Here is a 16,008-nt window from a genome sequence, read left to right on the forward strand (position 1 = left end):
CATATGGCACATGGCTATTTGATGAATTTGATGTTTTTACTTATTGCAATAATATGTATAGAGCAATTTATATATTTTTTAATTATCAAAACTGAACACTTCTGATTTGTCTGCAAATATCAAAGCACTTGTTCAGTTTTGGTCATAATTCCTGAATGCATTGGAAAGTAAATCTAAGCTTTCAAATTTTGTGTTGGTCAAGGCTGTAGTTATTCATAGATGTAGATTTTCTTTTCTTGAATTTCTTCCACATTGCAGTAATTATTATTTTGTTTTTAATTTCCAACAGTCAAGCAGCGCAAAAAGAGAGAAGGATGGAGAAGATAAGAAAAGAAATCCCATTCTAAAATACATTGGGAAGCCCAAGAGCACATCTCAGTCCAGTAAAAAACACACACACACAGTTGTTTCAGGCCGCACTGATGGGCCAGATGTTTTTTTTTTTTTCACCTCCTTTAGTGTGTGTTTATTTTGCATCACATTTTCTTTTTGACATTTTGATTTTGAATGTTGTCTTTTACAGATGAAATTTATTCTTTGTTTTTTCTCTTTTTTTGTTGTTCATATAAAACATTTTTCTCCAGCATTCCATGTTCCATTGTCCCCCACTGAAGGTACACATCCCTTTTCCCTCCATTTTCACATCGTTATTTCAGATTTTTATTTTTAAAGACCCTATAAAATCTGATTTGAATTTTACTGTTAGCGTTGAGGGCACCTACACCGATGAACCAAAACATTATGACCACCTGCCTAATATGCTGTTGGGCCTCGCGTGCTGCCCCCACTGAGGCATGGGCTCTTCAAGACCCCTGAAGGTGTCCTGTGGTATCTGGCACCAAGACATTAGCAGCAGAGCCTTCAAGTCCTGTAAGTTACGAGGAGCAGCCGCCATGGATTGGACTTGTTGGTCTAGTTCATCCCACAGATTCTCAATCGGATTGAGATCTGGGGAATTTGGAGACCAGGGCAACACCTTGAACTTTTCATCATGTTCCTCAAACCATTCCCGAACAATGTGTGCAGTGTGGAAAGGCACATTATCCTGCTGAAAGAGGCTACTGCTATCAGGGAATTCCGTTGCCATGAAGGATCCCATTGTAGGAGCTTTCGAAGGTGGACCGGGGTCATCATGGGCATTCTGACCGATCTGTGGCTTTGCAGCCCTATACGCAGTTTGTTTTGTCACATTCCTCTTGTAACTTTCAATACAATTCTCTGTTACTTGTGCCATGGTAGACCTTCTGTCGGTTCGGACCGACAGAAGGTTTGTGGTTTGTCCCTCCTCGGACAACTGCCGGTAGGTACTCGCCACTGATGACCTGGAGCACCCCACAAGCCTTGCTGTTTCAGAGATGCTCTAAAACAGTCATCTGGCCATAACAATTTGGCCCTTGTCAAAGTTTCTCAGGTCTTTACTCCTTCCCATTTCTCCTTCATTCAACACGTTGACTACGCTTTCCATCTAATGGTACTTTTCCACTGCATGTTACGGTTCGACTCCCTTCCAATCTACTTGCTTTACAATTCTGAGCTTGCATTTCCATTGCAGTTTAGTGCCACCTCAACGTGGGTGGGATTATAGGCTGATCGTCATAGTTGCGCCACCTCTACTGCTGTGACATCATCTTAAACACGACACAAACTGACCAAAACAATAACACAACCGCTAGCTGTTAGCTACTTGCTCATTGTGCTGCGTAAAGCAGTTGTTGCATGGTGATTTTACACAAGTGTAACAGTTAAATTGGCCTGGTTGTTTTAGAAGCAAGCTTCCAGTAGCTGGTCAATTAAATAGAGTGAAGTTTTCAAGCAGAGTATAGAGTTAACATAACAAAACATACCATCCTCCATCGTGGAGTCCAGGGCACTCTCCCTCCCATTGCTCGCCGGTTTAGATAACGTACATTTGGTCGAACCACTTCCACATTTCCTTGATGGTTCTGTAGTAACTTAAGTTTTTTTTTTTACTTTTCCCTACACTGTTGGTTGCCGGGAAATCCAGTGACTCCGGTAGTGACAATTCTCCCTGACCAATCAGTGATCTGCAGGATTTTGACGTCACATTTAGTATTGGCTCTGCTTGCTTGGAACCTCAACCGAGGTGGTACTAAAAAAGCATCATGTACCAGTTACTATCCACAGTGGAAAACCCCAAAAAGTGAGCACAGTTGAGTCTAGATGTACCGTGCAGTGGAAAAGCCCCATAATCTACACAGACCTTGACAAATGGCCTTGTTAGGAGTTGATCAATGTAATTCGCTTCACCTGTGGGTGGTCATTGTTTTGGCTCATCAGTGTAGAGGCTAGTGTAGTCTTAAAGTTCTAATTTTACTGTAATTCTGGAAAATAACCTAAAATGTTTTTTTGACTATTGATATTGTCTCACCATGCACTACACAATTTTTGTATCTCTCTAGAATGAAAATGTCCACTTGCCTTAAATTATAAATACCACCTGCCTTTGACTGGCAGTAGCAGGTTGAAAATCATGTTTTTTCAAGTCTTTCATATAGGGATAGTTAACCCTAAAATAGAAAATCAAAATAATTTACTCACCCTCATGTCATCCCAAAAAGTCAGTAGGTCCTTAAAACACAAGTGGATGGTGATATGACCTTTTGAAGCTTCAAAAAAGAACAGACAGTCAGCATTAACACAATCCATACAAGTCCACTGGTTAAATGTCTTCTAAAGCAATACGCTTTTTAACTATAATGCATTGCTTCCGGTCAGCAGCAGTATGCGCATTTATGAGAGGGTGGAGTTCACGTGGTCTCTCTGGTAAGGTATTCATGTTGGAATGTTACAGACGTTTTTCTCCCTGTTGAGACATCCAGGATGAGCACAAACATTGTGAGTAAACAAAAATACAAATACAGATCTAAATCAAAACCATTTAAGCTTCTGTACATCATTCGTCTTATTTTGTTGTTAACAGTGCTGGTCTTCTGGGTGTGTCGCACGTGCCTCTGTTCTCGCTTGAACGCGCCAATGCGAATATGTCATGAGTGTACTGCTGCTGACCGGAAGCAATGATTTATAGTTAAAAAGTACTTAAAAAATTATATTTTTTGCACCAGAAGCAATCGTTTCGGTTTAGAAGACATTAATTTAACTAGTGAGTCATATGGACTGTCTGTTCTTTTTGGAACTTCAAAGGTTTGATCAGCATCCACTTGAATTAATTTTTTTTATCAAATGTGTTCTGCTAAAGAAAGAAAATACTACATGAGGGTGAGTAAACAATGAGAGAATTTTCATTTTTGGGTGAACTATCCCTTTAATGCTTGTACTTTGTTTCCTTTCCCAACCTTCAATTGATTGCAATGGCAGAGGCTGGAATCTATTTTGTAATTGTGTTCATGGTTTTCGTTGATGATGTCAGGTGTGGTTTTGCCTGACTGTGACAAAAGGCTATTTGTTCTTTAAAGCAATGGACCAACCCAGCTTCCAGTTTCAATAGGAACAACATAAACACTTACAGAAAACTGTGGCATTTCATGGGGTCTTTAAATTTGTTTCTGTCATTTGAAGATTGTTGTCTTTGTCGCTAAAATATTATAGAATTTGTTTCATTCTCTCTGTTGTAGTTCGTCCTGGCAGTGTGCAAAACATCATTCAGCAGTTTGAGAATCATTCAGACTCTGTTGAGGACAGAGAGACAGATGGACAGAGTTTGTCTTCCAACAGCTTCAGAGAGGACAGTATGGACAGGTATGTGTTTTTTTTTTTGTCTGAACACGGGATATATATATATATATATATATATATATAATCAATGTCTTGTAATCTGGCCTTTTGGCCATCATTAGGCCAAAAGGAAGGCCAAATAATTTTTTTTGCCTGCTAGATCATTTTAAATTGCCCTGTGGTGACATACATTTTAAAAGTACAAATATTTCATTTAATCTCTCGTTAAATATGATATGATTAAATGTGCATGTGTAATCATTGTAAAATAATTAGCAAAATGTACATTTTACTCAGTGTGGCATGTCACATATTTCATGTTAACTGCCCATTTATGTATGCACTCTCTCAGTCCGACCATATCAATGCGTTTGGCTCGTAGCGAGTCCTTGAAAGCTCACGGGGAGGGGCGACGACATGAAGGTGGAACAGGGGTGGAGTCTGTCCCCCGTTCCCGTAGCGATGTGGATATGGAAGACTTTGAGGAGAGGGAGGGACCAGGGCTGAGGCCACTACATCACAGCACCTCTTCTTCAGTGTCCAGCAGCTCAGCACGGTATAAAACACACAAAAATCAATTATTTGCTCAAATAAGACCCGTCCCACTCAGAGAACAGCCTGAATGCTTTAATATTTCTGCACATTATGTGCATGTATGCTATCCGCAGTAGTTTGTGCACACTCATATTTTAAATTATAAACAAGGATTACCGTGCATTGTGAATGCAAATAACTTGTATTTAATTTAATAATGTACAAGAATTTATTACAACATTTGCAATACACACAGAAACTCTCCTTAATGCCAAATGAAGGCTTGTGGGTGTAATCAGATTGTAAAGGTTTTTACATTACCAGTTCCCTGAGGTCCTCTGGTTATGTTAGTAACAATTTATTTCACCAAAAATTTGTTATAAAATTTTTTGCAATATATGATCATTTTCGACTCTGTCTCTGACTTTTTTTCTGAAAAGCTTGATTTTCGCCTAAGCTCCTACTTTAAACTTCAATGTAAACACCCTCTGTTATGATTGGCTAATAGCGTGCAGGCCCTCAAATTCCAGAATAAACAAGCACCAAATCACTAGAAATATACATTTCACGTTTTACGCTCAACACACATCCAACACATTGCATCCGAATATATTACACTATTGATCTCAAGCACAAGTGTAAACACGCACACCCTGTCTACACTGGACACTCTAATAATCAATGATGCTGTCTATCATTGAAGAATCCGCTGCAGCAAGTCACTCCAACAGTAAATAAACAAGTGTCCCATTCCACTACTACTACTACTACTGCCAACAACACAAAGAAACGGTTCAGAAAGTTTGTGTCAGCATGCCGGCATAGGAGTACTGAGGCCACAGACAATAGGCCTTTTGTCCTTCTCTCTGTCTCTGTTTATGAGCCAAGTGAGCACCAGTAGGCGGGGCCATGGGTGCGATGATTTAAAATAGGTGTTGTTGTTGTTGTCGTTGTTGTTGCAGTAGAGGCCATCTTGAATTAATGAGTACCCCAAGTGACGTAGAGTTGTCACGGAAGTAGAGAATGGGCCGTTTTGGCAGTTTGGTTTCAATAAATGCTTTTATTGCATTGGGGATTAAGTTGTGAGATCTGGAATTTACAGTATGTTTTTAAAATAGAATGACCTCTTGTATGTCAAAATATCAAGGAAAATTGTATTCCTCATGAAATGACCCCTTTAAATAACGTGTGAAAGTGAAATTAGGACAGAAATATATTACCATTTCTGTCTTACTCTTCTAATAATAATGACTATAGAAATAAGTACAATTATAATAATATTATACTACTATAGTATACTATTCAGGTTGACAGCATTCCGAAAACATGTTTAAATGTAAAGACTTTGTAAAGAAGTTTAAGGGCTGTCGATTTAAAGGATTAAGTCAGAGCTATTAATTATTGTTTAAAAAATTTACGCAATTAATCATATCCCGGACCGTAGTAAGGAATATTCCTTCCAATTTAGCAACTCAAACATGTAGTACCACCTGTTTTCTCTAGGGAGCAGTAAGTGAAACTCGCAAAAGTGTCCGTCTGACACAGGTGTACATTTACACATCCTTAGACAAGCACTTATTGTATATTTTGAACTGATTGACGAATCAAATTGCAAAATGGATTGCTGTGAACTAGGGCTGAAACGATTAGTCGACATTATCGACAACGTCGACACTGAAAAAAAATCAACAATTTTAGTTGTCGAATAGTTGTTTGATCTCATTTAACGTAACATGGGATCACATTAAACTTTAATGATGACGAGCGAGAGCAGCACTGCAGTTTGCGCAAGACTGAGGAGAGGAAGAATTACATAGCTCAGACACACTCTAAACTTTCCAAACAGCTTCAGGTGATGCAGATCCCATAGTATGAGGGAATTATAAAAAAAAGTTAATTCAGAATCACTCATTGTGGAATAAGCAGAGCCGGAGCTCTTTAAATGAAACACACAGGCGTTAAATCTTAAATGCAGTTCTATTTAATGTGTTATAGCTTTATTAAAAAAGTATCATGTAAATAACTACAAACTCTGAAACTGACATTTTTCTATTCGTTCAGCGCCTCTTCTATGAGTTGCGCAAATGTCCCGATCTGAGGGGGAGAGATTGAAAGTATGGGGGACGCTCATCCCTCGAGCAGGCACACTTGCTGCAGCTAGATTAGAACGTGATGGCTCATGACTTATTGGATCATTATATAGGTCACTATGCGTTCCTTATCGTAGCAATATGCAGCTTTATTAATAAGTAGGAGTTTGTTTTTAGTGAGCTAAAGATGGATTGAAGTGAACAGAAAGGTGAGAGAGGTAGTCTTCAGCCCATTATAGACACTGCAACAAAATGTTTTTGATTTGATTTTGTTTTAACTTGTTTTCCAATATAAATATCTAAAACTCCTTTAAAACAATGTACACTTTCTTTAGCATCTATACTGCGGATAAAGGAACATTTCTGCAAATGTTGAATATAATATTAAAAATGCAAATATTTTAAAATATCTAAAAATCCTTTAAAAAAAGATGTATTGACTTGAGAAGCAGCATATAAGATATGTATACTTGCTTTTACAGAATAGATCTTGAATATAAGTATATTTTGTCTTCACTGCATTCGCAGAATTATAACCAAGTGAAAACTACACGTATATGCAAAATACACTTATATTTAAGATACATTCTCTTAAAGCAAGTCTAAATATCTTATATGTTGCTTCTCAATTAAATGTATCTTGTTTTTTAGACAATTTTATATGGAAAACAAGAGAAAAACACTTGATGGTAATAGGGTTTTTTGCAGTGAATTTCTTTACTGAATTAAACTTAATAAAAAGCATTTATTTTCCCTTTAATTCAGTGAATGTAATTTAGAGGTATTTTTAAAAGATGATTTTGTCCTCTTATTGTTAGTATGCGCGTTTAATCCAACCTTTTAAGTCAGGACACAAGAAGAATAATCAAGAGCTAATGATTAATCATTGCAAATATCGGTGAATAGTCTAATAATCGTTTGATTAATCAATTATCAAAATATATATATATATATATATATTGTTTTTAATTATTTAAATATATCTATTTATATTTATTTAATCATTATATTTTGAATTATTGTTATTTGAGGGGCTTTCTCAGCAAATATTTATGCATGCAATTAATTGCGATTTAATTCGATTAATTAATTGGCTTACCATGTAATTAATTCGATTCAAAAATTTAATCGATTGACAGCCCTAATGAATATGTAAAGTGTCATGAAACGATCATGATCCGATCACAAGTGGTCAGGTAAGACACATTAGCATTTACACCTGGTCACTCAAATGCAACTCCTGTAACCAATTGTTTTTGGATAATGTTGGGAGGGTCTCTATTAATCATGATTATTTATATAAGAATTAATAATCAGCCAAAGAACTATAAGAATTGCAACAGCTCTGGGTGAAGTTTTTGTATTCGTTTTGTTTAGTGTGAAATTAATATATCTTATTTTTTCCATTTCAGATCATTTGAGAACCCAACACCACCATACACTCCTCGCTCCCGACGCAGGTGACTTACTGCATTACACACTCAGGCATATAGATAGGGCCTCTGAGAATGTGCATCAAATGCAAACAGATCCTATGATTTCATGTGGTATTACATGACATTAGGCACTGAAGGAGAGACATGATTAGGAGGAAAGTCACGTTTCATTCTTTAAACAAACACCACTTAATTTTGTGTATTCCACTAAAACAGGAAATCTTTAAAAACACCCACAGAGCTTAAAAATGTGCTTCATGCAGCCCTCACTACATTGCGAGTAAATCACTCGCAAATGCGAGTAAATTTCACACTATGCAAACTTCGGTTATTAGCAACTGGCAAGTAAATATTAACATTTCACTCGCCAGTGAGAGTTGTGTAGTGTAGAAGCACCGAGGCCTTCTACTGAATAAAAAGCAGGTGATTTAAGAAGCTGGATTCAGCCTCGTCTTTCCCTGTATGCTGTCTCATGAGCATGCAGGAAAAAGCACTTGTGTCTCATTCAGTTGAACTCCGAGCTTCTCAGGGAACCGCACCCCGGACATCACAAGAGCAGCTCTTTTGAGAATGTGTGAAGATGAACCACTTCTCAAGTGCTCTGATGTGCACACCGTCTACAGAGGCTTGCACCAAACTCCCCGAAAATATAAACAAGGTTATAAATGAATAAACATATTAATTTTGTGAAAGCAACGCACTCCAGTTCCACTTAATGGCCATGTAATGGCAACACGCAGTGAGACAGAGGAGATGCCCTGCTCTATTTCTTTGGAGATTATAAAATGCAAGAAACAGAATCTAAAAGTCTTCATAAGAAATAAGGGCTTGTGAGTTAATCAGAGAACCTTAAAATAATGTGTGAAAGTGAAGCATTTATGGCAGAAATATTTTACTATTGCATGATATAATATAATAGCTATACAGGTTGGCTGGGTTACAAAAGAAGCAAAAGAAAACAAAACATTGAAAAAGTCTAATGGATCAAATGTAAATTGGACAAATAAGAGATATATTTTGGTTTAGACATTTTGATAATTAAAATATTATTTTAATTATTTAAAATGTTATATTTTATATTTGAGTGTCAGTCATACGTTTTTGAAGCCTGAAAAATAAATCATATACCCTTATTTTATTATATGACCAAAGCTAAATTTGTATAAAAAATGTTTTTGGTTCCTGGATAGTAAGTGTTATTTCCTAATTGATTATGCCTCAAAAGTATAAAAAATGGCAAGTATTCCCCACAAACTTTTTAGTTTTTTTTTGTGACCAGTACAGTGATATTTTGAAATGTACAGATTTTCCAGAACATTCCAGATAGATTCAGTGCTGAGACACAAGGAGTAACTTCTAGAACTTTCTAGAACTTTCCAATAATATAAACAGTAGTATAAATACAGAGGCCTTAAGCCGACCAGTTCAGTTCCTGTTGCCTAAGTGGATACATATCTGCATTTTTCTGAGATGGCATCAAGAGTCTGCAAGTATCCGGCAGACGCATTTGGCTATGTCTGCAGCCAATTTGTCAAGATGAGAGCGAAAAAGTACTCCATGGAAGCATCTGCTAAGATGTGTGAGGTCTACAAGGCATATTTCTGCATGCCTGTCGGGGTGAAGACAAACCCTCATTTCACCTGCGAGCACAGCACAAAAACTGTGGAAGGTAAGATGTTGTTGCTCGGAATTTTATGTTATAAAATGTGTTAATTAAAAAAAAATTATAGACATTCTGTGGGTGGCCTGCTATCACGTACCCAGACCTTCCTTCATCCGTCGCCCCTGTGCCACACTGCCATGAGCTCCCCGTACACACTCCTCCGGAGAGAGAGCAGCCGTTTTTAGAAGAGAGCAGCAAGTCAGAGAGCAAGGAAGACATTGTAGATGACAATTTCAGATGTGGAGCTGAGGAGAGAAACCCATACTACCCTAAGCAAAAAAACCTCAACGACTTCATTAGAGATCTTGGTCTCACCAAGTCCAGTGCAGAGCTTTTGATGTCTAGGCTCAAGCAGTGGAACTTGTTGGATGAAAGTGTGCAAATCGCAGATCAGAGGAAGCGTCACCAACCTTTTTCCAGCTTCTTCACCCATCAAGATGGGCTCTGCTTCTACCACAACGTGACCAGTCTTTTCGAGGCAATCAGAATCGCCTGCAATGAACTGCAGTTCATCCAGGAGCCTCTAAGCCGTGCTGCTCCATAATGGTAACAAGTACCCGTCTCTTCTCCTGGCTCACTCGATGCCCCTCAAAGAGGATTACAACAGCTTTAAGACCTTGCTGGATACCTTGAAGTATGAGGAGTACATTTGGGGGCTGATTCGTGAAAGTGATTTACAGTATAATCGTAAATCTCGAAAAACTACTCTCTTCTAAATCTTTTGTAGTCATTTTTGTATTACTTTAGTATAAATACCATTTGGATTCATATGTTGTTTATGTGAAAGCTTTATGTGAACAAAAAGACACAAATTTGCCCTTTTTCTCATTGGAAATGGGTATATTCCAAAATATCACTGTCCTGGTCACAAAAGCAAAGTTTGTGGGGAATAATAGCCATTTTCTATACTTTTGAGGCATAAGCAGTTAGGAAATAACACTTACTACAAGGAACAAAAATTGTGTTACATAGTGATTAATCGTCATTTTCGTGACCTAAACCACCTAAAACAGACAATTAATCATCATAGTCCTAAAACAGGCAATTAATAATCATAATCGCAATTATTTGTTTGACAATTAATTGTCAGCCAATTGTCACAATCGTGACCCCTATCTTTTATTATTTGGTACCTACCTTGTGAATTGTTTTGTTAAAAATTTGTATGAAATTTCAAATAGTGGCAACAGCTTGTATCATCATTAAAAATGTGATTTCATGACATCATATAAATTGATAGAATGTGAAATTTGTAAATTTTTAAAAGCTAAAATGTGATTTAAAATCATAAATAGTTTTTTGATAGAGCCGTGGAGGTTGCCATTTCAGTAAATAAAAGAATCTCTGACGACGCCTCCCTGTCAGTGATAAAATGATGGAGAAAGGAGCTCTTAGTGCTATTTGATGTACAAAACAAGCCCAAATGCCACTTGTGATATAAATGAAGTATTTTTCAGTCTATGCAAGGCAGATTTTAATTACCACAGAAGCAGAAGTCTTAACTTTCGCCAAAACATCGAATGAGACGTCTTTGTTTGCAAGCGCTTTTCATGGTGAGTTCAATGCAGCGTTTTTGTGGTGTTGACGCTCTGACATGAATCATGAACACAACTTCATGATTGCTGTAGCAATGTGTATAGTCACAGTCTACTGGCAGATTAATATTGTGGAGGATTTGAGTTTAAGAAATGTAATGCCCATTGCCATGAATATGCAACCTATGTGGGGAGACTATTCTTTCAATTAGTCTTTAGATTTTGGGAAACGTTTGTTACTTAAATTTGTGCTATTTTAATGCATTTCTACCTATATTGTGGAAGGCTATGTTTGGAAAATGTTAAAGCATAAAATTGCTACATGTTTTGTTTTCTTAAATAAAATAAAAATCTACATTTTGACAAGGAGCATATATAGTGTCAGATTTCAGCACTTTTAATATATGCGATTAACTACAAAAAATTATGCAATTTAATTCTGTTTAAAAATTTTAATCAACAGCACTAGTAAAATAATATGGACTATATAGGCAGTAATACTGAACATTTAGACATATACCTATTCCATTGTTAATATAGGCTGAGGTATATAAACTTTCCTTGAAATGTTATACTTTTGGATGAAGGGAAGATTCACACCTACAGTAGCTATAGACTCTTTTCTATTGTTTTAACCAGAACAAAGAGTTGAAAGAAAAAGTATTCTGAGCTCTGGAGTTTCACTTACATTTTACATTTAGCAGATGGTTTTATCTGAAGTGAGGAACATAGCAAGCAATTTGGCATGCAATAGTCAAAATCTGCAGTCTCGCAGTGCCATTTTCTTAGAGTAGCAGGAGTAGTTTTGAATCTTGCGCAGAAGAGATGGGAAGGAAGGATTATTATTATTATTTAGTAAGTTAAATAAGTGTGGATCAGTTAAGTGCTCACGTAATTGATGTGTTTTCAGCTGGTTCTTCAATGTTGAGATGATGGTTTCAGCATCCAACCTAGTGTTGAGGTTGGAAGCTCTTTCTACCACAGAGGAACAGGGAAAGTGCATGATTGTGAAATGGACTTTGTGCCTCTTTGCGATGTGACTACCAGGCACCGCTCATTTATTGACAGCAGAGAGCAAATGTGGACATAGACCTGAAGGATTGAATTCAAGAAAGAGGGGGCTGTTCTATTGGCTGTCCTGAAGGCCAGAGTCAAAGCTTTAAATTTGATATGGGCAGCTACAGTTAGCCAGTGAAGTGAAATCAAGAGATTGGTGACATTAGCCCACTTTGTTTTATTGAAGACCTGCTGAAGACCACGCTGCTGCGTTCTGGACCATCTGCAGTGGCCGAATTGTGCTTTCTGGGAGACCAACCAACAGAGTTTTACAGTAGTCCAGTCTTGAATGATCAGTGCTTGGACTAGGCGCAGTGCAGCATATTCAGACAGGAAAGTCTGTTTATCCTGATCTTGTAAAAGGCAACATTTTCAAGAACGGGCGGTTAATGAGATGTGGACTGTGACGTTAAGCTGGTCATCAACCACCAATCCTAGGTTCCAGGCTGTTCCTTCATCCAGACCGAGATCTCAGAGAGCCAGGCAGAGATACAAGCTGAAACGGTGGGGTGATTAGGCTGGAATGAGTGGTAAAGCTGCTTATCATCTGCATAGTAGTGGTAGGAAAAGCCATGTTCCTTAATTATCGCCTCGAGTGTCGTAGTGTAGAATGAGATGAGAAGGGATCTAAGCACTGATCCCTGAGGAACTGGTGTGACTTGGACATATTTCCTCTCTAGGAGACCTTGAAGGATCTTCCTTTGAGGTATGACTCAACCATCCAAGCACAGTTCTGGTGATTCCAAGGTGGGAGAGGGTGGACAGGAGGATCTGGTGGTGTTGAAAGCAGCAGACAAGTCATGGAGGATGAGAATAGATGATATGAAAATAAGGAAAATTTCAGCCTCAGAGAGGGATAAAGGCCGACTGGAAGCTGCAGTGCGAGAGAGAGAGATTTACGGACATCTGCCCGACACCTTTGTGTGTTTGTCATTTTGTTTCAGTTTTATATTAAAATATGATTTATATTGTCAAGCCGCTTCTCACCTTCTCCTTTCCTGTATCTCTTTACACATACATATTACATACCGGTTTAACTTGTGATCGAATACACAAGATACTGTACTGCACCCACAAAATGGAGCAGTACCTAAAAATTGTACTTTATGTAGTGGAGGGCCGTGAGATTTAGCTAGAGTCTTGTCTTATAGTCTTATAAGTCTTATAAAATGACAGCATATACAGTTACATAGCATGGTGTCTTGTCAGATTCCTCAGTTGACCTTATTAATTTAAATAAAATCTCAGTCTGAACAGATTTGTTCTCTATTAAATTAAATCAACATTAAAAACAAAAGTAGTTGTAAAAAAAAAAAAATGCTCAAAATATCCCCAAACAACGTTCTTTTGAAAAACAATAGGTCACCCCTATGTTAAGATTATACAACATCATGGTAGATTTTGATAGTAGCGTTGTTTCATGTCAACTAGATAGATTGAGACCTGTATTACGAATCATAAAATTAATAGAGGTTAGACTTTCTCAAACATCTTAGTGCAATGATGTATTTCTCACAAAATAGCAAATTCTTGTCATTCTGAAAAGTCCATCTCACTCTCTCTGTTTGTGTCTGTGTAGGAGCGTGGACTCTCCGGTACCTCTGTTGCCAGATGCTCCTGCTCTGGAGGAGGACGTTATCGACTCTCACAACTGGCAGGAGACAGTGGAGCCGCACATTTTGATGTCACTGAGCTCACGAGAGATCGACAGACAAGCTGTCATCTACGGTATATATGTGAACATAAACTAAATGTCTAATCACCTACAGTTTTAGGTCTTTATGCAACGTGCACTATTGCACAACATGAGAGGTTTAAATATCGATAAAGTTGAGCTTAATCCCCTTAGGACTGCAAAGACTGTAGCTGCTTAAAGATGCAGTAAGCTAGGGTTTTTCAAACATTTTACAGCAAAGTACCCTAAATATAATGAACCCTTTGCAGGGGACACCTTCCAAAATTATTAACACATATATACTCTGTATTATGTATTTTCAAGCACCGGAAGGGCGATATTTTAATTATATTATTTGTTTATTTCTTTGTGAGTCTCTGTACCCCTGTTTGAAAACCCCTGCTGGAAGCGCTCTTAGTCATTTAGGAACTTCTGCCAGACTTGCAACTGAAATAGTCATGCCACTCTTTCTAAATACTGCCATCTACCATTAAAACTGTTGTAATCAGACATGGAGCAGAAAGCAGCAGCATATCATCTCAGTGCTGTCAAAGCTGTGAAAGCAAAGTAGCATTCTCACACATCAAAACAACATCTGACAACTGCTTGAGCTTGGTTTATTCTTGCCGCATCCCCTTGTTCATGAGGGGTCACGCTCGCAAAGTGAGCATAGGCGTCTGTCGCCTAGCCTATGCGAGGCTTAGTTTTGCATGGTCGTGTGCATGCCACTTTTTGTAACTTTTTACATGGTGTGCATGCAGTGCTTCAATTCCATTGTACAACTGCATATTATGTTAAAAGGACAATGTTTTTACTGTGAAATGCTTTTGGCATCCCTAATTTCTTGTTTCTGATTTGTATCTAGAGCTGTTCACCACAGAGGCGTCACACTTGCGGACTCTCAGGGTTCTAGATCAGGTGTTCTTCCAGAAGATGCAGAATGTTCTCAGCCCAGAGGAACTCTCTTGTATCTTCCTGAACCTGCGTCAGGTCTACGAACTACACGGTCAGTGCAAGGCACATTTTGGACTTCAGAGATTATTCTTGTAGATGGGCAGACATGCTAATGTAATAATGTTGTCTCTGTATCTCAGCAAGCTTATGTGAGTCCATGAGGAAGCGCAGGGAATCAGTGATCGTTCATGGCATCGGTGACATAATGCTGGCCAGAGTGAGTTTCTCATGTGTGTTCCTTCATTAGTTTCACTAGCTGCTGCTTGGATATGCTCAGAAGAAATAAAATCAAGAGCCATTGTCTGTATGTCATTCTCAATGAAATATAAAGCATTTCAACATTAGATTGCTTTGTTCAGGGTTCCCACGGTAAAGACAAACCTGGAAATATCAGTGAATTTTAAAATGATACTGTCCAGGCATGGAAAAATCATCATCATCATATATATATATATATATATATATATATATATATATATATATATATATATATATATATATATATATATATATTAAAATGTAATTAAACTGATAACCATCCAAAAAGCACAATATACTTCATGACCTCTCGTGTGTTTTTGTATAAATATTAAACCGGTTGGGCACATGAAATGTCCTGGAAAATAGTGCCTTGAAAAGAGCGGTAACACTGCATATGCAATTTAAGACATATAATAATTTTGTATAATAGCAACTATTAATATTATTGTTATTATACAATAGTAATACATTTCTTATTATATTATTGTATTATATTTTTTCAAGCTGACTGGATTCCAAAAAATAATGATGAAAAGTGGTGAGACCCCATCACACAGAAGACATTCATGGACACACTTTATATGTGCAATACTAATGTGAAGAAGACTGTTTCACCATTGTATTTATTTTATTTTTATAATTTTTGTTTTTGTGTGAAATAAAATAACTTTTGTCTAAATTTGGTGTTTCTTTTGAGAGGATACAAGTGTGAACACCCTTAAAGAGTAATTCCTTCTATGGGCAGCAGATCATTGGCAAAACATGACTTCATTTTTATTTAAACAAATCACTTTATCATATCAAAATTAAAATCACTATTGCAATTATTTTTCGAAATCTCAATGTGTTTTTTGTTTTTTTTTTCAAATCGTGCAGCCCGACCTATGACCTTGCTGTTGCTCTTGCCATGCTCTACTAGTCTACAGCCACAGGTTCACAAATTGGACTAAATGGTTTATTAGAAAACTGTCTGAATCAAAATGATGATAGTAGTAATTATTATTATTATTATTATTATTATTTTAAATCATTATCCAGCAATAACAGACAACTTATTCATGAAGAACTCATGGAAATTAATAAATCAAAAAGTCTTGGAAACCTGCGTGTT

General features: G+C 37.2%; 1 protein-coding gene across 5 annotated transcripts in view; it reads left to right on the plus strand.

The window, feature by feature from the left end:
* The window catches only part of arhgef11 (Rho guanine nucleotide exchange factor (GEF) 11), a 106,622-nt gene that overhangs the window by 45,812 nt on the left and 44,802 nt on the right, over positions 1-16,008 (plus strand). For 4 of the 5 annotated variants that reach the window (XR_007972375.1, XM_052147479.1, XM_052147491.1 and 1 more), the window contains 8 exons: positions 290-383; positions 585-614; positions 3,594-3,717; positions 4,046-4,249; positions 7,730-7,777; positions 13,587-13,735; positions 14,548-14,688; positions 14,777-14,853. Coding sequence is in view for 4 of the 5 variants with exons in the window: in XM_052147479.1 (XP_052003439.1) it covers positions 290-383; positions 585-614; positions 3,594-3,717; positions 4,046-4,249; positions 7,730-7,777; positions 13,587-13,735; positions 14,548-14,688; positions 14,777-14,853 (867 nt within the window). In the remaining variant the exon portion in view is untranslated. The remainder of the gene's footprint in view (positions 1-289; positions 384-584; positions 615-3,593; positions 3,718-4,045; positions 4,250-7,729; positions 7,778-13,586; positions 13,736-14,547; positions 14,689-14,776; positions 14,854-16,008) is intronic. The other variant, XM_052147487.1, reaches the window with a different exon arrangement.

Source organism: Xyrauchen texanus, chromosome 2 (assembly GCF_025860055.1).
Source record: "Xyrauchen texanus isolate HMW12.3.18 chromosome 2, RBS_HiC_50CHRs, whole genome shotgun sequence".
In the NCBI taxonomy this organism is placed as follows: domain Eukaryota; kingdom Metazoa; phylum Chordata; class Actinopteri; order Cypriniformes; family Catostomidae; genus Xyrauchen; species Xyrauchen texanus.